The 25,942-nt window shown below is 47.4% G+C and overlaps 1 protein-coding gene across 1 annotated transcript in view; it reads left to right on the top strand.

Annotated features, from left to right (window-relative positions):
* Window positions 1-25,942, top strand: part of SLCO2A1 (solute carrier organic anion transporter family member 2A1) — a 915,614-nt gene that overhangs the window by 289,221 nt on the left and 600,451 nt on the right. Inside the window, 1 exon segment of the mRNA XM_030215775.1 lies at window positions 25,461-25,559. Within this exon segment, the coding sequence (XP_030071635.1) occupies window positions 25,461-25,559 (99 nt within the window).

Genomic DNA, 25,942 nt, shown 5'->3' with positions numbered 1-25,942 from the left:
CCTCCAGTCCTCCCCCAGGGTCTCGTACCCAATGACGGGGTCCTGGTCCATGGCCCAGTGCAGATTGGAGGACGCCTGTCCTCGTTTCTGGGCGAGTGGATCAGGGTAACTTCAGACGCTTGGGTGCTGGAAGTCATCAGAGATGGCTACAAGCTAGAGTTCTGCCGACCCTTAAGAGACGGGTTTGTACTCTCTCCCTGCAAGTCTCCGGTCAAAGCTGTGGCAGTGCAGCAGACCTTGGACAATCTGATCCGCCTGGGTGCGGTCGTTCCGGTGCCAGAAAATCAGCTTGGCAAGGGACGTTACTCCATTTACTTTGTGGTACCAAAGAAAGGAGGTTCTGTACGGCCTAACCTCGACCTCAAAGGGGTCAATCGGGCCTTGAAAGTTCGGCACTTTCGCATGGAGACTCTCCGCTCTGTTATAGCGGCAGTGAAGGCAGGGGAGTTCCTGGCATCCTTGGACATCAAGGAAGCGTACTTGCATATTCCCATCTGGCCTCCTCATCAACGCTTTCTGCGTTTTGCAGTCCTGGGCCGACACTTCCAGTTCAGAGCCCTCCCGTTCGGGTTTGCTAGTGCTCCGCGGACCTTCTCCAAAGTAATGGTGGTCATCGCGGCCTTCCTGCGAAAGGAAGGAGTACAAGTCCATCCTTATCTGGACGACTGGTTGATCCGAGCCCCCTCTTATGCAGAGTGCGGCAAATCCATCCTTATCTGGACGACTGGTTGATCCGAGCCCCCTCTTATGCAGAGTGCGGCAAAGCTGTGGACCGGGTGATTGCTCTTTTGAGCTCCCTGGGGTGGATCATCAACTGGGAGAAAAGCCAGCTGCGCCCGACTCAGTCCCTGGAGTATCTGGGAGTTCGATTCGACACCCAAGAGGGCAGATTGTTCCTGCCGGACAATCGGATTGTCAAACTTCAGGCTCAGGTGGACCAGTTCCTAGTAGCCTCTCCGCTTCGGGCTTGGGACTATGTGCAGCTGTTGGGCTCTATGACGGCCACGATGGAAGTAGTGCCCTGGGCCAGGGCTCATATGAGACCACTACAACACTCTCTGCTGCAGCGCTGGACTCCGGTGTCGGAGGATTATGCTGTGCGCCTTCCCTTGGACCCAGCAGTGCGCAAGGCGCTGAGCTGGTGGCTGAAGACAGACAAGTTGTCTGCAGGGATGCCTCTTGTGACCCCGGAGTGGATTGTCGTCACGACGGACGCCTCTTTGACGGGCTGGGGAGCCCACTGCTTGGGAAGGACAGCGCAGGGGCTCTGGTCTCCTGCAGAGGCAAAGTGGTCTATCAACCTCCTGGAACTCAGAGCCATTCGGTTGGCGCTTTTGGAGTTCCTCCTGGTACTGGCGTTGAAGCCAGTACGGGTCCTGTCGGACAATGCCACGGCTGTGGCCTATGTCAACCGCCAGGGAGGTACCAAGAGCGCCCCTCTAGCCAAGGAAGCCATGAATCTATGCCAGTGGGCGGAAGCGAACCTGGAACAGCTGTCGGCGGCCCACATTGCCGGAGTCATGAATGTCAAGGCGGACTTTCTCAGTCGCCATACCTTGGATCCCGGAGAGTGGCAGTTATCGGCTCAGGCGTTCTTGCACATCACGAAGCGCTGGGGCCAGCCGAGCCTAGATCTGATGGCGTCATCGGCCAATTGCCAAGTGCCGCGCTTTTTCAGCAGAGGACGGGACCCTCGATCTCTGAGAGTAGATGCTCTTCTCCAACAGTGGCCGACACAGGAGCTTCTCTATGTGTTCCCGCCCTGGCCCATGTTGGGCAGGGTACTAGACCGGGTGGCAAAGCATCCGGGCCGGATAATCCTGGTGGGTCCGGACTGGCCCAGACGTCCCTGGTATGCGGACTTGATCAGGCTCTCAGTGGACGACCCTCTGCGGCTGCCAGTGGAGCAGGGCCTGTTGCATCAGGGTCCCGTGGTGATGGAGGATCCCTCCCCCTTTGGTCTTACGGCCTGGCTATTGAGCGGCAGCGTCTGAGGAAGAAGGGCTTCTCAAACAAGGTCATCGCCACTATGCTGAGAGCGAGGAAGCGCTCTACTTCTACTGCTTACGCCAGGGTTTGGCGTACCTTTGCAGCGTGGTGTGAAGCAGGCTCACTTTCTCCCTTCACTGCTCCAATTTCTTCAGTGCTGGCGTTCCTGCAAGAAGGTCTGGAGAAAGGCCTGTCGCTCAGTTCCCTTAAAGTCCAGGTAGCGGCTCTGGCTTGCTTCAGGGGCCGCCTGAAGGGTGCTTCCCTGGCTTCGCAGCCAGATGTGGTACGCTTTCTCAAGGGAGTTAATCTCCTGCGCCCTCCTCTGCACTCAGTGGTGCCTGCGTGGAATCTCAACCTGGTGCTCAGAGCCTTGCAGAAGCCGCCTTTTGAACCCTTGTCGAGGGCATCTCTGAAAGACCTGACGTTGAAAGCAGTCTTTTTAGTGGCTATCACTTCAGCCAGAAGAGTTTCCGAGCTCCAGGCACTCTCATGTCGAGAGCCTTTTCTGCAGTTCACTGAGGCAGGAGTGACTATTCGCATAGTACCTTCCTTCCTGCCCAAGATTGTTTCTCGCTTCCATGTGAATCAGCAGCTCTGTCTCCCTTCCTTTCGTAGGGAGGACTACCCAGAGGAATACTCTGCTCTCAAATTTCTGGATGTGAGACGAGTCATCATCAGATACTTGGAAGTGACCAATGATTTCCGGAAATCGGATCATCTGTTTGTCCTGTTTGCAGGTCCTCGTAAGGGTCTGTAGGCTGCTAAGCCTACAGTGGCAAGATGGGTCAAGGAAGCCATTGCAGCGGCTTATGTGGCCGCGGGGAAGGTGCCGCCTATTCAGCTGAAGGCTCACTCCACTAGAGCTCAGGCGGCCTCGATGGCAGAGGCCGGGTCCGTCTCCTTGGAAGAGATATGCAAGGCGGCAACCTTCTCCAGGCATTACCGCTTGACTGTGGCTGCTCGGGCGGAGGCCCGGTTTGGAGCTTCAGTGTTGCGGTCAGGGATTTCAATGTCCCGCCCTGGGTGAGTACTGCTTCGGTACATCCCACCAGTCTATGGATTGATCAGCATGATGATATGGAAGGTACAATTATGTATCATACCTGATAATTTTCTTTCCATTAATCATAGCTGATCAATCCATAGCCCCTCCCAGATATCTGTACTGTTTATATTCTGGTTGCATTTCAGGTTTAAGTTTAGTCTTCAGTTCCTGTTCAGGAGGACATCGTGTTCAAGTTTTTTCAATTGGATTCTTCAGGAGTTGAGACGAGTTTGTGTTACAGTGAGCTGCTGCATTCCTCTCCCCTCCGTTTTACGGGGCTGGATTGAGACATAAATTCTGCCAGCGCTCCCTCCCGCTTCGGCGGTGTTAGGGTCAGTCAGCTCCTCCCGCGGTTGCGGTTGCAGGATAAGCCAGATCCCCCCGCATCGGCGGGGTGGTGTCCCTCCCCCGCTCCGCGGGGATGAGTTGGACGGATTCCCCTCCCCCACTTGTGTGGGGTTGAGCTGGGTTAATTCCCCTCCCCCGTTTCGGCGGTGGTGAGCTGGGCAGAGTGTCCCTTTGTGGGTGTAATTCTCTAAGTGCTGAGTCCTGCGGATAGAGCTTGGATATCGACATACTGAGGAGTTTCCGGCAGCACATGACCACATATAGGGAGGCAAAAGGATTGCTCTCTATCTCCACCTGCTGGTAGATGGACACAACCCACCAGTCTATGGATTGATCAGCTATGATTAATGGAAAGAAAATTATCAAGTATGATACATAATTTTACCTTACTGTGTTGTAAATTATTTTTCAAAGTTTTTGTTACATCGTGACATCAATATCGAAAACACATTCTTCATGCAATACTTGGATGTTGCACTTATAATTGTGGTTTTCATTTATTGTCAAATCCATGATATTTTTTATTGGTTTAATATGATGTTAATCTTACAAAACCATAAAGAAAATGGTAAACAGAGTAATTACATATAAAAGAGAGTGTGCCAGAGGAGTATACAAAAATAATTTTAGAATAGACATTCAGTATCAGCTATTCAGTCTCAATAGAGAGAGATATTAAGTAAGAAGCAACTGGAGTCCATAAAATATATGTTTTAATTATTAAACCTGTGAAGCTCGCTGAAGCCAGTTCAAAAAACTTATTCTCTATGTTAGTTTTGGGTGTTGTACTTTACAATTATTTTAGTATACATCTTTATATATTCAAAATATATATATATATATATATATATATATATATATATATATATATATATATAATTGTTTTTTACAACAATTTTTAATATACAGTTTATATTTATGTTATAAGTTTTTATTGTTTTTATATTTTAGACTCCTGAGGCAGGCCTGTGGCCGAAACACAGTACTGTGTCGAGTCTATGAATAAAGTTATTCTCTTTACTATCGTAATCCTGTTTCCCTGGAGTCATTGGTCCACTTCCCACTCTTCATTTGACTGTTTTGACTTTCATGGGGGTTTGTGTTCATCGACTTCTGTGGATTGCCTGCTCCTGTTCTCTCCTGAAAGACATCTCTGGGCATACTGAGGAATGCCCTTCCACGTGCAGCTCTATATATATGATCATTTTGCACTTGGAAGGAATGTCTTGACATTAGCAAAGAATGTTTTTTTTTTTTTTGGCGCAGGGCCATTTCTGCATTTGGACGTTTTCTGCTGGTTATTTTCTGTTGGCGGACACAACTATCTTATTACATCTATCTTGCTCTGTGTTACGTTTTCATTTTGGATATTTTGAAGGTGTTTTATTTATTTATGACATTTATATCCCACATTATCCTAAACAAGTTTGAGTTCAATGTGGCTTACAATAAACAGTATTGGATACATAACAGAGTAATGCATAAGAAAGTAATTTGTTGGGGGTCACGTGATACCGAGCTAGGAAGTGGCTGTGCTTGAGGAGAGCTCCCGGTTCGACCCTCGAATTAACAATTTAACAGAGCTTTACCACAAGATTTTGGTGCTGCCGATTGAGGACGGATCTCTGGAAAGCAGCTGAAATATAGCGGGCTTCTTTGAGTGCGATGGCCCTTCGTGCGCCGCGAAAAGATAAAGATAAAGCGCGCCAGAGTGAACACAAAATGGTGGACGACGGCGAATCGGGCCAAGCCACGATCAGCTCAGCTTGGGTGACGGAGGTTGTGGCGGAGATGCGGAAAGTCATTGACGCCTCCTTTGATCAGCGGCTGCAGAAAGTGGCAGATAAGCTCGACACCGTGGACGGAAGGCTAGAGGACTTGAAAGGTGAATTCTCAGCCCAATGCCAAAGAGTGTCTGACTTAGAAGATCAGGTGCAGCAGCTAACGGCTGGGAAGGAGGACCTGCAAAAACGTGTGCTTTCGCTGGAGGATCAGATTGACGACATCGAAAACCGCTCTAGGCGAGCTAATTTGCGGCTGGTGGGTCTCCCAGAGAAGATCGCGGATTTGGAGCTTCGCGGATTTTTGGAATCCTGGTTAAGCAAGAGTCTTCAATTGAAATCAGAAGCTGGAGAGCTCCGCATTGAACGCGCCCATCGTTTGGGCCCACGGAGGGCCGCGGAGGCCAGGCCACGAGTGGTTATTTTCAAGCTTTTAAATTATGTCCACAAGACCGAAATACTTAAAGCTATTCGAAGTAGGGGCACTTTAACCGTTGAAAATCAATCTGTACTTTGCTTTCAGGACTACTATTCTAGGGTGGTCCTGTTGCGCAAGGCCTACGCTCCTATTTGTGGGGAACTGCATCGGCGGAACATTCAATTTGCGTTGCTGTATCCTGCACGGCTCAAAGTATTCACCGAAGGGAAGCCGCAGCTGTTTGAGACAACTGATGGAGCCAAAGCTTTTCTGCAAACGCTAACGCCGTTGTAAGCGCAATCACCTGTAGAGGTGGACGATAAGTATAGTAATTCTGGATGGTGGTGGTTGCATGAGAAGGGACTTTGCAGCTCTCACAGTATTCTTTCTTTAATGTTTGTTCTTTTTGTAAAAAAGAAGCTTACTGTCCATGTCTGAAAAACCATATGGGATGGTGTATGGGGTATCTTAAATTTGAAACAGTATGATTGCCCAATATTTTGTTGATAACAGTTGTTTTTTGGATATTGGATGCTTGTAATGGGGTGACTTCAGTTGGATGTATAGGAACTGAGTTATGTTGAATTTGAATCCCTGAGGGGTATAAAAGGGGAACTGAAGGGTAATTGCTTTGGGTGAGATCTGAGTGACTTGGATGGAGGGAGGTAGGGAAATGCTTAGAGGATGCATGATGCGAGTGTGTGGGGCATGGCAGATGTTTTGGAGGATGAAAAAGTAGAGACATGCACTAGTTATCTCTGACTGGGTGGTGGGCAATGATAACTTAGCCTTCTTGATTAGCAGAGGGGGACCGGGATAGTGCTTCTCCTACGGGGCCTACTTAGTGGGGGATGGTGGAGTTGGGAACTTCAAACCAAGGGAGGGAAGGGGAAGTGCAAGCGGTCGGGGGGGAGTTTGGTTGGGTATGGGGGGGGGGGAGATGTTTCATTTGTTATGTTTTGTTTATTTATTTTTTTTCTTGTTTTAATTTTTGTGATGGTTTTATTGCCCGGGTGGCTCCCCCGGTCTGTGGGGCGGTGCAGGCACACTGGAGTAGAGTGAGAGAAGTGGGGGTCTGGAAGGGTTATTGCTGGGGTAGCCCTGAGGCCTATTTTAAAGGGTTGGATATTTGGAATTACTTGCATTCTATTCCTCCATGACTACGCTCAAATTGATGATATGGAATGTGAATGGGGTTTCTTCACCCATAAAAAGACAAAAAATTATGCAGGCCTTAAATCGGCAGAGGGCAGACATAGTTTTTTTGCAGGAGACTCATCTGCCCACTTCAGAGCACCTTAAATTTAAGAAATGGTGGGTGGCAGACTTGGTGGAAGTACCGGCGATAAACCGTAAGGCAGGACTGCTGATCCTATTCCGGAGGGGACTGGAAGTTCAAAAGAAGCAAATTTGGAGAGATCCCAAGGGTCGTTTTCTAATTGCCAGGGTGATATTGGATAAGCAAGAAGTACTTTTATGTAATGTTTATGGTCCCAACAACTATGATAGTAGCTTTATACATACCCTTTCTCGTAGATTGCTAGAAATGCCAGATATACCTATACTGATGGGAGGGGATTTCAATTTAGTTCATAACCCAACTATGGATAGTTCTTCAGGAACCCGGAGGGTGGGAAATTCTAATAAGGGTATTCCATTACTCTGCACTACGCTACATGTGCTAGATGTGTGGCGTACGTTACACCCCATGGAGAAGGATTTCACCCACCTTTCGAGGGCCCATGGAACTCAGTCACGGATTGACTATTGGTTAATATCAACATCCTTGTTCTCGAAGGTAAAAGAGGCTGGGATTGGGGCTTATAGTGTGTCGGACCATGCATGGGTGAGGTGCACACTTGCAATAGGTTCAGTGGAGACAAGGGCATTTAGGTGGAGGTTTCCATTGCAATTGTATTGGGATGCTGAGTTCCGAGACTACTTGCTAAAAAAATGGGCTGAGTATCAGGAAGATAATGCTGCGCACAGGAACAACCCAGTCCTTTTCTGGGAGACGGCTAAGGCAGTGTTGCGTGGAGAAATTATAGCATACACGGCGTTTAAAAAGAAGGCAAGAGACCGGGAAATTTTGAGGCTAGAGAAGCAATTGATTAAGGAGCGGATTCTTTATGGGAAATGTCAGTCGGAAGATAGGCGGAGTGCTTTGATGGCTGTACAGACCTCATTGTGGGAGTTACTTGATGCGCGGGCGGTTAAATCCATGCAATATTTTAAGTACCAGTTATATAGGCATGGGAACAAATCTGGGAAGCTAATGGCCCGACTGGTTCGAGGAGCTAGAGGTTCGTCTAGAATATCTCAAATTGATAGAGGGGATGGTGTGTTAGTGAGAGAAGACTCGGAAATTTTGGATGTTTTCTTGAAATACTATAAACAGTTATATGCAACTTCAGAGGGGGAGTTATTGGAGGGTGATACCTACTTACATAGTGTAGATCTTCCTTGTGTGCATGATAAAGACCGTAGAATGCTTGATGCAGACATAACAGAGGACGAGGTGGCGTTAGCCATACAGCAGAGCACTGTGGGTAAGGCACCGGGGCCAGATGGCCTGAGAGCTGAATTTTATAAGCTCCTTTCATCATCTCTTGTACCACTACTACATTCGGTGTTTACGCAATTTATTTGTGATGGGGCTCTCCCTTCATCACTCCAGGTGGCTCAGATTAGTCTGCTGCTGAAGCCTGGGAAAGATCCTACGAAACCGTCTTCATATAGACCCATATCCTTATTAAATACTGAGGCTAAGTTGTTTGCCAAGGTGTTGGCGAATAGGCTGTCACGGGTTCTGCCCTCGGTGATAGCCGATCCACAGGCGGGATTTGTCAGGGGTAGAACCATCGTGAAAAATGTAAGGAAGATCATGATATCTCTGGAACAAGTAGAACGCACACAGACACCATCCCTTGTGGTTAGCTTCGACGCGGAAAAAGCGTTCGACCGGGTGAGCTGGGGATTTATGTTTGCGGTCCTGCGGAAATATGGAGTGGGAGAGTCTTTTCTTCAGGCTGTACAAGTACTTTATACGTCTCCATTAGCCATGATTGGTTTGAACGGGGGGGTTCACGCCCCCCTTTGCGATTCACAGGGGTACACGTCAGGGGTGTCCTCTTTCTCCCTTGCTTTTTGTTCTTTCACTTGACCCTTTGGTAAGGGAAGTGGTGAGTAATCCAGAAATAAAAGGGGTGCGGGTTGGGAGTCAAGAATTCAAATTGTCTGCATTTGCAGATGACCTGCTGATTCATATTGTTGAGCCCCAAGGTTCGTTAACAACTTTAATGGAGAGCTTTCGGGAGTATGGGGAATTTTCAGGTTTTAAGCTCAATCTGGACAAGTCTTTGGCACTAGCCACATGCGAGTCTGTACGACGGAAGTGGGTTGGTGGATTTCCTTTAAAATGGGGGACTAATTCGTTTAGATATTTAGGTATTCAACTCTGTACGAGAACATCACGGATGTATAGGTGTAATGTTGAGAGGTTGCTGAATTCCACGAGAGACTGGCTGCAGAAGTGGATACATTTACCACTCTCACTTCATGGCCGAATACAGCTCTTCAATATGGTTCTTTTTCCAAGATGGTTGTATGTACTCCAGGTCTTACCGCTGCGGTTATTGAAGCGGGATCTGGGTGTGATGAGAGGATTGTTATCTAAATTTTGTTGGGCGGGGAAAAAACCCAAAATGGCCTTTAGATACCTCTTAGGAGCTTGGAAGCATGGTGGTTTTGGACTGCCAGATCTGAGAGCGTATAATCACGCATGTCTAATGCGGCATCTAGGAGACTGGTATTTGAATGAACAGACTTTTACACCAGTAGAGCTTGAAAGAGAATACTATGCACCTTGGCATATTAACTATTTGATGCAGGAGGTAGGTAAACAGCTGCCCAAAGAGTTGAGAAGTAGCATAGTATTGCAATCGGTGCGAGAGGCCTGGAGATATTTAGTCCCGTTATTGGGGGGGGGGGGGGGGGGGGGACCCTGGGGTATCGGACCAATTACCCATTCGGGGTAACAAACAGTTTTCCCCAGGACAAGATAATGCTAGTTACGTCTTGCAAGGTTCCGCGTTAGGAGTTACGGATCAAGAAAGGGATCTGGGTGTCGTCGTCGATGATACGCTGAAACCTTCTGCTCAGTGTGCTGCTGCGGCTAGGAAAGCGAATAGAATGTTGGGTGTTATTAAGAAGGGTATGGAGTCCAGGTGTGCGGATGTTATAATGCCGTTGTATCGCTCCATGGTGCGACCGCACCTGGAGTATTGTGTTCAGTACTGGTCTCCGTATCTCAAAAAAGATATAGTAGAATTGGAAAAGGTACAGCGAAGGGCGACGAAAATGATAGTGGGGATGGGACGACTTTCCTATGAAGAGAGGCTGAGAAGGCTAGGGCTTTTCAGCTTGGAGAAGAGACGGCTGAGGGGAGATATGATAGAAGTGTATAAAATAATGAGTGGAATGGATCGGGTGGATGTGAAGCGACTGTTCACGCTATCCAAAAATACTAGGACTAGAGGGCATGAGTTGAAGCTACAGTGTGGTAATTTAAAACGAATCGGAGAAAATTTTTCTTCACCCAACGTGTAATTAGACTCTGGAATTCATTGCCGGAGAACGTGGTACGGACGGTTAGCTTGACGGAGTTTAAAAAGGGGTTAGATAGATTCCTAAAGGACAAGTCCATAGACCGCTATTAAATGGACTGGAAAAATTCCTCATTTTTAGGTACAGTGGGGGAAATAAGTATTTGATCCCTTGCTGATTTTGTAACTTTGCCCACTGACAAAGACATGAGCAGCCCATAATTGAAGGGTAGGTTATTGGTAACAGTGAGAGATAGCACATCACAAATTAAATCCGGAAAATCACATTGTGGAAAGTATATGAATTTATTTGCATTCTGCAGAGGGAAATAAGTATTTAATCCCTCTGGCAAACAAGACCTAATACTTGGTGGCAAAACCCTTGTTGGCAAGCACAGCGGTCAGACGTCTTCTGTAGTTGATGATGAGGTTTGCACACATGTCAGGAGGAATTTTGGTCCACTCCTCTTTGCAGATCATCTCTAAATCATTAAGAGTTCTGGGCTGTCGCTTGGCAACTCGCAGCTTCAGCTCCCTCCATAAGTTTTCAATGGGATTAAGGTCTGGTGACTGGCTAGGCCACTCCATGACCCTAATGTGCTTCTTCCTGAGCCACTCCTTTGTTGCCTTGGCTGTATGTTTTGGGTCATTGTCGTGCTGGAAGACCCAGCCACGACCCATTTTTAAGGCCCTGGCGGAGGGAAGGAGGTTGTCACTCAGAATTGTACGGTACATGGCCCCATCCATTCTCCCATTGATGCGGTGAAGTAGTCCTGTGCCCTTAGCAGAGAAACACCCCCAAAACATAACATTTCCACCTCCATGCTTGACAGTGGGGACGGTGTTCTTTGGGTCATAGGCAGCATTTCTCTTCCTCCAAACACGGCGAGTTGAGTTCATGCCAAAGAGCTCAATTTTGTCTCATCTGACCACAGCACCTTCTCCCAATCACTCTCGGCATCATCCAGGTGTTCACTGGCAAACTTCAGACGGGCCGTCACATGTGCCTTCCGGAGCAGGGGGACCTTGCGGGCACTGCAGGATTGCAATCCGTTATGTCGTAATGTGTTACCAATGGTTTTCGTGGTGACAGTGGTCCCAGCTGCCTTGAGATCATTGACAAGTTCCCCCCTTGTAGTTGTAGGCTGATTTCTAACCTTCCTCATGATCAAGGATACCCCACGAGGTGAGATTTTGCGTGGAGCCCCAGATCTTTGTCGATTGACAGTCATTTTGTACTTCTTCCATTTTCTTACTATGGCACCAACAGTTGTCTCCTTCTCGCCCAGCGTCTTACTGATGGTTTTGTAGCCCATTCCAGCCTTGTGCAGGTGTATGATCTTGTCCCTGACATCCTTAGACAGCTCCTTGCTCTTGGCCATTTTGTAGAGGTTAGAGTCTGACTGATTCACTGAGTCTGTGGACAGGTGTCTTTCATACAGGTGACCATTGCCGACAGCTGTCTGTCATGCAGGTAACGAGTTGATTTGGAGCATCTACCTGGTCTGTAGGGGCCAGATCTCTTACTGGTTGGTGGGGGATCAAATACTTATTTCCCTCTGCAGAATGCAAATAAATTCATATACTTTCCACAATGTGATTTTCCGGATTTAATTTGTGATGTGCTATCTCTCACTGTTACCAATAACCTACCCTTCAATTATGGGCTGCTCATGTCTTTGTCAGTGGGCAAACTTACAAAATCAGCAAGGGATCAAATACTTATTTCCCCCACTGTATAACTTGTCTGGAATGTTTTTACGTTTGGGGAGCGTGCCAGGTGCCCTTGACCTGGATTGGCCACTGTCGGTGACAGGATGCTGGGCTAGATGGACCTTTGGTCTTTCCCAGTATGGCACTACTTATGTACTTATGTACTTATGTAGTTTTCAACGATGGGCTAATGGGGGGTTAACTCTTTTTAGGCATGTATTAGATGAGGAGGGTAGACTATTTATTTAGTTGGGCGCAATTTCAAAGTCAGTGGGAAGTAGACCAGAGAGATGTGCTAGCCTATTTACAATTACAGCATTATTATAAATCTTTGGATAGGAGAGCATTAGGGACCCGAATGGGAACCTGTTTAGATGAATTTTTTGGGCAATTTTCGGAGAGGGGACTGTCGATTTCGTCTCTCCATAAGGAGGTGCAAAAACGGGTAGTGAGTCGGTCCAGAGCGGTGATTTTACATCGTTGGAATCAGGATTTAGGGGAACATCTGACGGAGGTCGATCTCTCAGTTTTGGTTCGGAAGATCCCTGAGGTGTCTACTAGTGCAGAGTTGAGAGAGTGCCAATATAGGGTCTTACATCGAGCATACTGTATATGACACAGGAGCAGTTATTTAGATTTGGAGGAGTGGAAACACCGGTATGTCCCAAATGTAAACAAGGAAATAATTCATTTTATCATGCTTTTTGGGACTGTCCAGAGGTTAAATTGTTTTGGGCAGAAATCTTGAACTATGTGGGGGGTCTCTGGAAACACCCTCTGCCGATGGTGCCTGCTGGAGTGTTGCTAGATAAATATGAGAAGTTTGGGGTAACTAAACGGGAAACAATATTATTCATACGGAAAGCAATAGTGGTAGGGAAGCGGATTATCTTGAGAGAATGGATTGGAACTGAGAGCCCCTCGTTTTGGGCTTGGAGGAATCGTTTGCATGTATTGTTGTTATTGGAGAAACGAGAGATGTGGGGTACACCAAAGAGGAAAAAACAATTCTTGTTGATTTGGGACCCATATTTGCAATCACTCCCGCATAGAGCGAGGAGCCTCATTCTAAATACGATTTAAGATTGACCTTTTGGTCAGGGTAATAAGACTATGAGTAAATAGGATAAAGGAGTTCTTGTCAGGGTGCCTGTGCGGAACCACGGGGGAAAGGCGGGAGCACCGGGTGGAATAAGGACAGGAGAAAGAAGCTCGGAGGGAAGGTAGGAGGGGGGACCACGAAGAGGGTTTTTTTTTTTTTTTTTAGGGTGGGTTCAGTGTGTGAGAGGTGCCATAGGGAGGGGGTTGGGGATAATGGGGATTGTTTGTTCTTTCTCACCGCCTTTGGGGGCTATCAGATCACAAGCTCCCAAGGGCATTGCTGAGGGGAATTTTTCTTTTTCTTCTGTGTATGGGAGGGAGGGAGGGAGTTATAGGGTTTCAATGGTAGGCATTTATTGGGAGACATCGAGACTGTATTATCTCTAGATATGTGATGTGAAATGATATTCCCGTGTATATAATTGTTATTCTATGAGTTGGATGACAGGGGGGGGGGGGGGTTTGGGGGAAGGAGGAGGGGTTAGGGGAGGGGATGGAAGAGAAAGGGGGAGGGGAGAAGGGAGTTTGAAGAATGTAGTAGATTGGTCTGGAATAGATTTGGGTTGTTTCGTCACAATGCTGTTATTTGTGCACAAGACTGTATTGTTTTGATTTGTGTGAAAACTCAATAAACCGTTTAAACATAAAAAAAAAAAAAAAGAAAGTAATTTGTTATGAGAATCCAATTTTACAATACAGTACATAAACATACTGGGATAGCTATGGATGTTTAACATTTAGAAAATCTATTATGAATGAGAAATTGTACATGAAGCAAAGAGAAAGTTAATGGTAAATAGAGTAATAACCAATTCAGGTAATAATTAATTGTTTGCGATATGGCTGTTCTTGGTGAGGGTTTGTTTGAATAGGAATGATTTGAGGATTTTGCGGAATCTAATATATTCTTGTATATTTCTTACTTTGGGTGATAAGGAGTTCCACCATTTGGTTCCTAGGTAAGTGAAGTCTGCAGAGTGGACAGTTTTGTAGATCACTTTTTTGCAATTTGGGAGGTGTAGTCTGAGATAATTTCTTGCCTCATATTTAGTGTTTCTTTGAGGTAAGTTTATTATGGAGCTGTGCCATTTAGTATTTGAAAGATAAAGTTACATAATTTGAAGGTGATTCTTGCTTTGATGGGAAGCCAGTGTAATTTGGTTAATAAAGGGAAGGCACTTTCAAACTGAGAGATTTTGTATATGAACCTGGCTGCAGTGTTTTGAGCTATTTGTAATTTTTTTTAACAGTTACTCCTTACAGCCTGCATATATGGCATTACAATAATCAAATTGGGATAATGTTAATGATTGTACCAATAGTCTGAATGTTTCTGATGAGAAATAGGGTCTGATCCTTTTTAGTTTCCAAAGAGACCTGAAAGATTTTGTGATTACTGAGGAAACCCTGATTTTGTGATTACTGAGGAAACCCTTATTCCTTGTCATCAACAGCAGATGAATCCATTAACTGCTGGGTTGTATCCGCCTACCAGCAGGTGGAGATAGAGAACACTGAAAGCACATGGTGTTCCAGGACATCCAACCCCCTCTGCCTTCAGTATATCTCTATCTCCCAGCAGGTGTGGATGTTGCTTCTCAGCTCCTGGATTTCTACCTGGGGTGGCTCCTGTGCTTTGCCAGTAGAGCAGGGGGTGTTGTGGCTGGTGGTGCCCACTTAAAAGGCATACTTGGTTTTCCCTGTCCCTGCCTTACCCCATTCCCCCTCCTCCCGGAGTTCCTCTGTGGCTGCCTGTCTCTAACTTTCCTCACAGTAAAAAAAAACAAAAAAACAGAGAGAGGCTTTCTCCTGAGCTCCTGGTTCGGTTCAACTTGACCGCAGCTCTTTTGACTCTGTCTCCTGAGGTGAGAGTGGTGCCCAGCTCCTCCGGGGAGGTTCCCGCTGACAACGCTCTGTGCGGGGTAAGTTATGGCGTGAAGGCGCCATTTTGTTTTCTGTATTTGATGGCTGCTGAAGGGGTTAAGTGCTGCTCCCATTGTGGGAAACGCAGATCAGCAGCGGGGCTTTGCAGCATATGCTGCCTAGATGCTAATGCTGGCACGAGCATGGCGGGTGGTGATTCTTCCCGCCCGCTGGGGTTGGCAGCGGGCGCCATTTTGGAGGTGCCGTGTGACTCGACCCTCACGGGTGCAGAGGGGTCTGAGTGCAGGGGGACGCCTCGTTTCAAGGTTTCTAGAGGAGCTTTTGCCTCCGCTTCCCCCAACGTGGGGGCAGATGCACAAGGTGAGTTTTCTCCCCTAAATTTGTGCTGCTGATGTATAAGGCTTTTATGTTAAAAAGAGCACTGCCTGAGGCTCCTGACAATTCCTGTCGGTCTGGGTTGCCACCAGTTCTTTATAGCTGGAGACTTTATTTCTTCCCCGAACTTTTGGCTGACGCTAAGTGTAGACGAGTAAATACCCCGTCTGAGGGGGACTCTTCACTCTGTTCGCCCCTGTGGTCTAGTTTCGGGGAGTCTGAGGGGTCTGGCAGGCCCTCACGGACTGATGATCCAGACGAGGGTTATTGTTAAATGTTTGTCTATAATTATACTTAGAATTTTCAGATTATTGTCAGTGGGGAATGAAGTGTTGTCAATTGTGAAACTGTTGTAGCCGTTTTGGTCAAATAGGTTGGTAATGACCATGAATTTAGTTTTTTCTTTATTTAGCTTTAGTTTGGATTCTGAGTCCCAGGTTTCCGTAATTTAAGCCAAGTTTTGCCTTTTGTAAGATGTCTTTAATGTTCATTTTGAAGGTTATATATATGGTAATGTCGTCGGCATATATGAATGTTTTGAATCCTGCTGTTTCTAGTCTGTTACCTAGTGGTGACATCATTACGTTAAACAGAATGGGTGATAATGGATAGCCCTGAGGGACACCACAGTCTAGTGACCAAGGAGAGGATAAGGTCCCTTTCATTTTCGCTTTGTAAGGTCTTGATTTCAGGAATCCTTGAAACCATTTGTGAACTGTGCCACATATACCAAAGTTGTCTAGTATGTTTAGTAGGATATTATGATCTACTATATCGAATGCGCTAGATGTATCGAGCTGCATTATTAAGATCTTAGACCCTATGCTAATTTCTTTTCTGAGATTTGATACTAGGGTAGTAAGGACAGTCTCGGTGCTATAGCATGGTCTGAAACCTGATTGCGATTTGTGTAGTAGGGAGAAATGTGAAAAGTATTCCTTCCATCACCTTTATCATTAAAGAAATAGAGGCTACTGATCTGTAGTTTGTTGCATCAGTTATAGTGACTGAATTGTTTTTTGGTATTGGTGTTAGGATAATAGAACCTTTATTATCAGGGAAAGTGCCGTGGAATAGTAGGAAGGAGATATGCTGCTGAAGCAGATAATGAATATGTTATGAGCTTCCTTCATAAGGTAACTAGGACAAGGATCTAGTATGCATTCTGAGGTTGAATATTTTAGGAGGTAATGTTTTACTTTGTCATGGGTTGGTAGTTGGAAGGAAGACCAGATTCTGTTGGTGGCCAGGGCCGGTCTTAGGCAGAGGCGACCAAGGCGACCGCATAGGGCCCCGCGCCTAAGGGGGCCCCGCATGGCACGCCTAAGGGGGTCCCGTGCCTAAGGGGGCCCCGCACAGTGCCTCAACTCTGCCTCGCTCGTGCCTCCGCTCCGACCTCCGCCACTGCTCGCCTGAGATGATCCCCATTCCCGCGGCTCGGCCACTCCGCTCCCGCCACAACCGGCGCGGCATCCACCCCCAGCTTGGGCCCGCTACTAATTGTAGTGGACTTGAACTGAATAATTTCTGGGGAGGGGAGGTTTCATGATAGCATTGTGCTTATTATTTCAATTAGTTTTTTTTGTACAAGTTTAGCTTCATTTGTCTTTATTTGAAATTTCGTAAATAAAAAAAATGTTCTAAAAATGGAATAATCTTATCAATGGGGTGGGGCTAGGGTGGGGGCGGGGCTAGGGTAGGCGGAGCTAGGATGGGGCCCCACCAAATTGGTCTGCATAGGGCCCCACACTTGCTAAGACCGGCCCTGTTGGTGGCTATTCCTTTATGTGTGTGACTGTTTTTCGTAAATATCTTGATGGTTGATTTTTAATTTGAGGACTCCTCTGATTTTAACTATTTTTTGTTGGAAAAAAGTAGCCAGTTTATCTGCTGTTGGTGGAGACTCTGTGGTTGTGATTATTTCTTTTGTGGATAATAGGCTTTTTATCAGATTGAAAAGTTTACTGGTATTAAGAAAATTACCACCGATTATTTTGTTATAGTATTGAGTTTTTGTAATTTTGATGGCAATTTTCCAAGTTAATTTGTTTTCGTTTGATTTGTCTTTAGCCCATTTTCTTTCCAGTTTTCTACATTTCCTTTTCAAAAGAAGGATAGATTGATTAAACCGAGGTGAAATTTTCTGGGTTGGTTTGGGTGTAGATTTGAGAGGAGCTATGTTATTTAAGACATTTTTGCATAGGTCATCCCATTTAATCATGAAGTTGTTATTGTCTGCTGGAGGAAGTGCAGGATTATTCAAGACGTTAGAAAAGAAGGTTGTGGTATTTATATTTCTCCGAGGACAAACAGGCTGTTGTTCTCACTGATGGGTGACGTCCACGGCAGCCCCAGAATCGGAAGATCTTCCTTGCAACAGAAGCTTGCTAGCTCTCGCGAGATCCGCATGCATTGCGCATGCGCGACCATCTTCCCGCCTGCTACAGCGTGCTCCTCAGTCTCTCTTTTTCCGCGGTCAGAACGGACGTGTATCGCTCGTTCGCGGCCCCAGAGAGGCCCCCGTCGCGTTCTTTGCTGCGGTTTAGTGCCTTTTTAGCTTGTTCTTCGTCTCCTCTCATGTGTTTCAATAAAAAAAAAAAAAAAAAGAGCTTGTTTTCCGGTACTTCTTCAAAGTTTTTTCCGAGTAAGTTTCCTTTCTTTTCCGTGTGCGGCCTGTTTCGCTGCCCGTCCGGGTCTTTTCCATTTTTTTGGTGCCATTTTTTTGGCATCATCGCGTTTGACCTCGCTGGCGCGATTTTTCCGCCCATGTCCTCGAAGCCTGCCAGCAGCTTCAAGAAGTGCACGCGGTGCCACCAGACGATCTCGCTAACTGATAGACACGTATCGTGTCTTCAGTGTCTCGGGGCTGGTCATTGCCCGGACGCCTGTACGTTGTGCCTCCAGCTTAAAAAGAGGACCCAGGCGGCGAGATTGGCTCAGTGGAACGTTCTGTTCGGAGCCTCGTCCGGTTTTTCGGCGTTGACGGAGCCAGCGGTACAGAGGTCATCGCCGGTATCGATGTCGGCATCGGAGGGAGCATCGACGTCTGGAGTGCAGGTGATGGCTGTCCAGAGATCCCACACTGGTAGCAGTGAGCCATCGAGTGGGTCTTCACCTGCCTCGAGGGCTCCTGTGGTGCAGGCCACCCGGGACCGACCATCTTTGGACCTGGCCCCGAGGAGACGTCTGGATTTGACGTCGTCCTCTTCTGATGCAGTGCTTCGCGCGAAGGCAAAGAAGCACCGTCATCGGTTGCCTTCCCGTCACGGTACTGAGAGCTCCGCAACACCGAAGGATTCGGTACCTGTGAAGCATCGATGCCGGGAGGACCACTCGCCCTCCATACAAGAGGTGTCGATATGCTGTGCTTCGGACTACCCGGTACCGCCTCCATGCTCTAGACAGGTTCTCAGCTCGTCGCCGGTACCAGCCCCACAGTCTTCTTCGACAGCCACTCTGGACGAGTGCCTCGAGGCCATCCTTCCAGGTATCCTGGAAAGGCTGCTGCGTTCTTCTGCTCCGGTACCGCCGGTGCCTGCGCTGGCGGTAATGTCGAGTCGTGCGGCAGTTGGCTCTCCGCCCGTGGTGCGGACTGCGACACCGGTACCACTTGCGGTATCGGCGTCTGCTGCCACCCAGGAGGAGTACCCGCCGGCGTCGCTGGAGGAAGCTTCGTTGCCGCCGGCACTGGAGTCTTCTTCTCGATACCGCCGTAGGGGACTGGGTTTCTCGGCGTCGAGACGGGCTCGGCTTCGGACTGAAGTTCACGAACTTATGTCCGATACCGATGGTGAGGCCTCATGTGAGGCGGAGGAGGACACCAGGTATTTCTCTGATGAGGAGTCTTGTGGTCTTCCCTCCGATCCCACCCCTTCGTCAGAGAGAAAGCTTTCTCCCCCTGAGAGTCTGTCTTTCTCTTTCTTTGTCTGGGAAATGTTTACGGCCATTGCCTTCCCAGTGGTTACTGAGGATGAGCCCAGGGCTGAGATGTTCGAGGTCCTGGACTATCCTTCACCACCTAAGGAGTTATCCACTGTTCCCCTTCATAATGTCTTGAAGCAGACATTGATGGCGAACTGGGCGAAACCGTTAAGTAACCCCCACATTCCCAAAAAGGTTGAGTCCCAGTATCGAGTCCATGGGGACCCAGAGTTGATGAGGACCCAGTTGCCTCATGACTCTGGAGTTGTGGACTCGGCTCTCAAGAAAGCCAATAGTAGTAGAGATTGTGCCTCGGCGCCCCCGGGCTGTGAATCTAAGATTCTTGACTCTTTTGGGAGGAAGGCCTACCATTCTGCTATGCTCATGTCCAAGATTCAATCCTACCAGCTCTACACGAGCATGCACATGCGGAACAATGTGCGGCAACTGGCGGACTTGGTCGATAAGCTCCCATCGGAGCAGACCAAGCCTTTTGAAGAGGTGGTCAGGCAGCTGAATGCGTATCGCAAATTCCTGTCCAGGGGTGCCTACGACACTTTTGATGTAGCGTCCAGGGCCGCTGCTCATGGTATAGTGATGCGCAGACTCTCATGGCTGCGTGCCTCTGACCTGGAGAATAGAGTCCAGCAGCAGATTGCGGATGCTCCTTGCCGGGGGGATAACATTGTTGGTGAGCGCGTCAAACAGGTGGTAGAACAGCTCCACCAGCGGGACACAGCATTCGACAAGCTCTCCCACCGGACGCTTTCAGTATCTACCTCTTCAGGTAGACGTTTTTATGGGGGAAGGAGGAATGTTCCCTATGCTTATAACAGGCATAGGTACAATCCACCTTCCTGCCAGCCTGCTCAGGCTAAGCCCCAGCGCGCTCGTTCACGTCAACAGCGTGCGCCTCCTCAGGCCCCTGCAGCTCCCCAGCAAAAGCAAGGGACGGGCTTTTGACTGGCTCCAGGCGAGCATAGCCGAGATAAGTGTTTGTGCCGGTCGACTTGCCGGTCAGAGGGAGGTTAAAGTTTTTTCACCAAAGGTGGCCTCTCATAACCTCCGACCAGTGGGTTCTCCAAATAGTCCGGCTAGGATTTGCCCTCAATTTGATCTCAAAACCTCCAAATTTTCCTCAGGGAGCTCAGTCTTTCAGCTTCCAACACAAGCAGGTACTTGCAGAGGAACTCTCCGCCCTTCTCAGCGCCAATGCGGTCGAGCCCGTGCCACTGGGGCAAGAAGGGCTGGGATTCTATTCCAGGTACTTCCTTGTGGAAAAGAAAACAGGGGGATGTGTCCCATCCTAGACATAAGGGCCCTGAACAAATACCTGATTCGAGAAAAGTTCAGTATGCTTTCCCTGGGCACCCTTCTTCCCATGATTCAGAAAAATGATTGGTTAAGCTCTCTGGACTTAAAGGATTCTTATACTCACATCCCAATACTGCCGGCTCACAGACAGTATCTTCGATTCCGTCTGGGAACACAGCATTTTCAGTACTGTGTGCTACCCTTTGGTCTCGCCTCTTCACCCAGGGTGTTCACGAAATGCCTGGCTGTAGTGGCGGCGTCTCTACGCAGACTGGGAGTGCATATGTTCCCTTATCTCGATGATTGGCTGATAAAGAACACCTCGGAGACAGGAGCTCTACAGTCCATGCAGGTGACTATTCGACTCCTGGAGCTACTGGGGTTTGTGATAAATTATCCAAAGTCCCACCTTCTTCCAGTGCAAAGACTAGAATTCATAGGAGCTCTGCTGGACTCCCAGACTACTCATGCCTACCTCCCCGAGGCGAGGACAGACAATCTTTTGTCCCTGGTCTCCTGGGTACGAGCTTCTCAGCGGATCACAGCTCGGCAGATGTTGAGATTGCTCGGCCATATGGCCTCCACAGTCCACGTGACTCCCATGGCACGTCTTCACATGAGGTCTGCTCAATGGACTCTAGCTTCCCAGTGGTATCAAGCTGCGGGGGAACTAGAAGACGTGATCCAGCTGTCCACAGTTTTTCCTACATTGGTGGTCGATTCATTCCAATTTGGCCTGTTGGGATATCCCTTTCAAATTCCTCAGCCAGAAAAAGTGCTGACTACGGATGCGTCTCTCCTGGGGTGGGGAGCTCATGTCGATGGGCTTCACACCCAGGGATGTTGGTCCCTCCAGGAGACAGGTTTTCAGATCAACCTCCTGGAGTTATGAGCGGTCTGGAACGCACTAAAGGCTTTCAGAGATCGGCTATCCAACCATATTATCCAAATTCAGACAGACAATCAGGTTGCCATGCATTACACCAACAAGCAGGGGGGCACCGGATCTCGCCCCCTGTGTCAGGAAGCCGTCGGGATGTGGCTTTGGGCTCGCTGTCATGGCATGTTTCTCCAAGCCACGTACCTGGCAGGCGTAAACAACAGTCTGGCTGACGGGTTGAGCAGGATAATGCAACCTCACGAGTGGTCTCTCAATTCGAGAGTAGTTCGCAAGATCTTTCAAGCGTGGGGCACCCCCTTGATAGATCTTTTTGCCACTCAGACCAATCACAAGGTCCCTCAGTTCTGTTCCAGACTTCAGGCCCATAGCAGACTAGCGTCGGATGCCTTTCTCCTGCATTGGAGGAAGGGCCTTCTGTATGCGTATCCTCCCATACCCTTGGTAGGGAAGACTTTGCTGAAACTCAAGCAGGACCGAGGAACCATGATTCTGATCGCTCCATTCTGGCCGTGACAGATCTGGTTCCCTCTTCTTCTGGAGTTGTCCTCCGAAGAACCGTGGAGATTGGAGTGTTTTCCAACCCTCAAAACTCAGAACGAGGGGGCGCTTCTGCATCCCAACCTCCAGTCCCTGGCTCTCACGGCCTGGATGTTGAAAGCGTAGACTTTGCCTCCTTGGGTCTTTCTGAGGGTGTCTCCCGAGTCTTGCTTCCAGGAAAGATTCCACGAAGAGGTGTTATGCTTCCAAGTGGAAGAGGTTTGCCGCCTGGTGTGACAGCCAGGCCCTAGATCCTGGTTCTTGTCCTGCACAGACCCTGCTTGAATACCTTCTGCACTTGTCTGAGGCTGGTCTTAAGACCAACTCCTTAAGAGTTCATCTTAGCGCAATTAGTGCTTTTCATTACCGTGTAGAGGGTAAGCCTATCTCGGGACAGCCTTTAGTTGTTCGATTCATGAGAGGCTTGCTTTTGTCAAAGCCTCCTGTCAAACCTCCCACTGTGTCATAGGATCTGAATGTCGTTCTCACCCAGCTGATGAAACCTCCTTTCGAGCCACTGAACTCTTGCCATCTGAATTACTTGACCTGGAAGGTCATTTTCTTGGTGGCAGTCACTTCAGCTCGTAGAGTCAGTGAGCTTCAAGCCTTAGTAGCTCATGCTCCTTATACCAAATTTCGTCATAACAGAGTAGTCCTCCGCACTCACCCTAAGTTCTTGCCAAAGGTGGTGTCGGATTTCCATCTGATCCAGTCAATTGTCTTGCCAACATTCTTTCCCCGACCTCATACCCGCCCTGCTGAGCGTCAGTTGCACACATTGGACTGCAAGCGAGTATTGGCCTTCTATCTGGAGCGGACACAGCCCCACAGACAGTCCGCACAATTGTTTGTTTCTTTCGACCCCAATAGAAGGGGAGTGGCTGTCGGGAAATGCACCCTCTCAAATAGGCTAGCAGATTGCATCTCCTTCACTTACGCCCAAGCTGGGCTGACTCTTGAGGGCCATGTCACAGCTCATAGTGTTAGAGCCAATGCAGCGTCAGTGGCCCACTTGAAGTCAGCCACTATTGAAGAGATTTGCAAGGCTGCGACGTGGTGATCTGTCCACACATTCACATCTCATTACTGCCTACAGCAGGATACCTGACGCGACAGTCGGTTCGGGCAGTGGGTGCTGCAGAATCTGTTTGGGGCTTAGAATCCAACTCCACCCCCCTAGACCCATTTTATTCTGTTCCAGGCTGCACTCTCAGTTGTTTCTGTTTAGGTCAATCTCAGTTATGTCCTTGCTGTTGTGAAGCCCAATTGACCAATGTTTGTTGTTTTGAGTGAGCCTGAGGGCTAGGGATACCCCATCAGTGAGAACAAGCAGCCTGCTTGTCCTCGGAGAAAGCAAGGTTACTAACCTGTAGCAGGTATTCTCCGAGGACAGCAGGCTGATTGTTCTCACAACCCTGCCCTCCTCCCCTTTGGAGTTGTGTCTTCCCTTGTCTTTGCTTTACACTGGACTGAGGAGAACGCTGTAGCGGGCGGGAAGACGGTCGTGCATGGGCGATGCATGCGGATCTCGTGAGAGCTAGCAAACTTCTGTTGCTAGGAAGGTCTTCCAATTCTGGGGCTGCCATGGATGTCACCCATCATTGAGAACAATCAGCCTGCTGTCCTCGGAGAATACCTGCTATAGGTTAGTAACCTCGCTTTCCTCTAGTTTTGTGAGGAGTTGTAGTACTTTTATTTTTCATTGAGTTTGTATTTCCCTCCAGTAGAGGGAGAACTTGAGTTTACTGTGATCTGACCAAGGAGTTTGAGTCCAAGTATGGTTACTTAGATGAAAGTTGTTTGCAAATTTATGGGCTAATAGGTCAAGTAAGTGACCTTTATTGTGAGAGGTATGGCTGAATGGTTGTGTGAATTGCCCGTAGTTTAAAAAGTCAAGTACATTTTTTGTATTTCTGTTATTCTGATTATCTAGGTGTAAATTGATATCCCCTATTAGTAGGACATTATCAAATTTAGTGCATATGTTAGATACAAATTGAGGGCCACTTTTACTAAGCCTCGTTGGCGCCTACACGTGCCAAATTGGAGTTACCACTTGGTTACTGCATGGCCCTTGCGGTAATTTCAGTTTTGGCGTGTGTTCACTACAAGCGTCTGAAAAATATTTTTTATTTTCTGGCGTGCATAACAGACTTGCGCAGGTCATTACCACCCAAATTCTTTACTGCTAGGTCTATGGCTGGCAGTAAGGTCTCAGACTCAAAATGGACGCACGACAATTTTGATTTTCAACAACAACAAAAAAAGGCCTTTTTTACAGACGCGCTAAAAAATGGATCGGCGCACGCCCAAAACCTACGCCTACACTACCGCAAGCCATTTTACAGCGTGCCTTTGTAAAAGGACCCCTCAGTGAAGATATTTTCTGTTGATTACTACTTCCCTGGTGGGCAGTAAAAAAGGATGATGCAGATAGGATCAGATAGAATGTCACTGTTGATTGCAAGCATTTATTTCGAGACTAGGGGAGTTAATGAGATAACAGTTATACTTAAAAAAAAAAAAAAAGGATTTGTATATTATGCAATGCCGCCTCCTTTTTTCCCTTTTCTAGCTTGGTGCTGACTGTCATAGTATAACACTCTCAGCTGCGTCAACTGCTGCCAGTAGGGTGAGTGGGTTGGGTCAGCGTTGCTCTTCCCTAGCTCCATGAATTTTAAATGCCTATTTCCTCTGCTTTGTCTGTATTCTACCATGTGTGTATTTTATAAAATATGTATGTACATTCATAGAATACATCTTCAGAACAACTCTGTGCTTTGGGCTGGTTCTGGGAGCCCATTTCATAAAGATACGTTGGCACCTATGTTACCTTTATTAAACAGGTGAGAGGTTTTTTTTTTGGACTTTTTAGCTAAGTACCCACATCAATGAGCAGGAGATTTGATATTCAACACACAAAAAATTCTATCAGATTGCATATTCTGTAAGCTAGCTCCTAAATTTAGGAGACAATAGTAGCACTTGTAATGGAAACTTACCTGCATGATTGGTGCCAGTAGTTTTCTGTTACTTTTTCATGGAAAAGGGTGGTGGTCGCATGGAATAGCCTCCCAGTAGAGGTGGTGGAAACGAGGACTGTCTGAATTTAAGAAAGCATGGAACATGCGCGTTGGATCTCTTAGGGAAAAGAGGAGATAATGGTTGCTGAGGATGGGCAGACTGGATGGGCAATCATGTTTCTACCTCCACTTATACCCTGTGCTGTACGTTAAGTTGTTTTATTGTATCTTGTATTGGTGTTGTAAGTCTATGCCATACTGTGTACTGTTTGAATATTTTTACTGCTGTAATTGTCTGTTGCCTATGTTTGACTTATTCTTGCTGCACACTTCCTTGAGTGAATCTCTTCAAAAAGGCAGTAAAGAAATCCAAATAAATTAAATAGTACTAACACAGATTCTGTGTGACTAGTGATATAACAATAAAATAGTTCAAGGCATGATTCTTTTTGCTGGCCCTCAGTGAGCTACCTCTGTTATCCACTGTTCTCTTATTCTCTCTCCAGCTATCCTGTTCTCAGTGGCAGTTTTTGGCCCTGCATTTGGATATCTCCTGGGGTCCATGGTGCTACGTATGTTTGTGGACATTGGAAGAATTAACACTGGTAAGTGTGTTTTCAGTTTATTTGCATTTGATTTGATCTCTGTTGTGCTTAGAACATATGTGATTATGGATACTGCAAACCTCAAACAGTTGCAATTCTTACTTTGGAACCTCTTCTAGGCTGAATGCAGGGGACCAGTATTATGTGATGGGGGAGACAATCTGCTTACCTTTTGTGCCCTTGAAGGATGAGTGAAAGGAAGACTCATTTCAAGGCCCTATATATACTGTATGCTGTACATGGAAGTTACTTCTCTCTTCCTAAGCACTCCTCACTCACCCAAATGAGGTTACATCCATTCCAGGTGTTGACTGTATCATCAACCTCGGCACTCAGCACACACTCAGCCATTCCTTCTATTTATTAGATACCAATCAACATGA

This window comes from Microcaecilia unicolor, chromosome 10, assembly GCF_901765095.1.
Source record: "Microcaecilia unicolor chromosome 10, aMicUni1.1, whole genome shotgun sequence".
NCBI classification, from domain to species: Eukaryota; Metazoa; Chordata; class Amphibia; order Gymnophiona; family Siphonopidae; genus Microcaecilia; species Microcaecilia unicolor.
The sequence above is the reverse complement of the archived record's forward strand: the minus strand, read 5'-3'. Positions and strand labels throughout refer to the sequence as shown.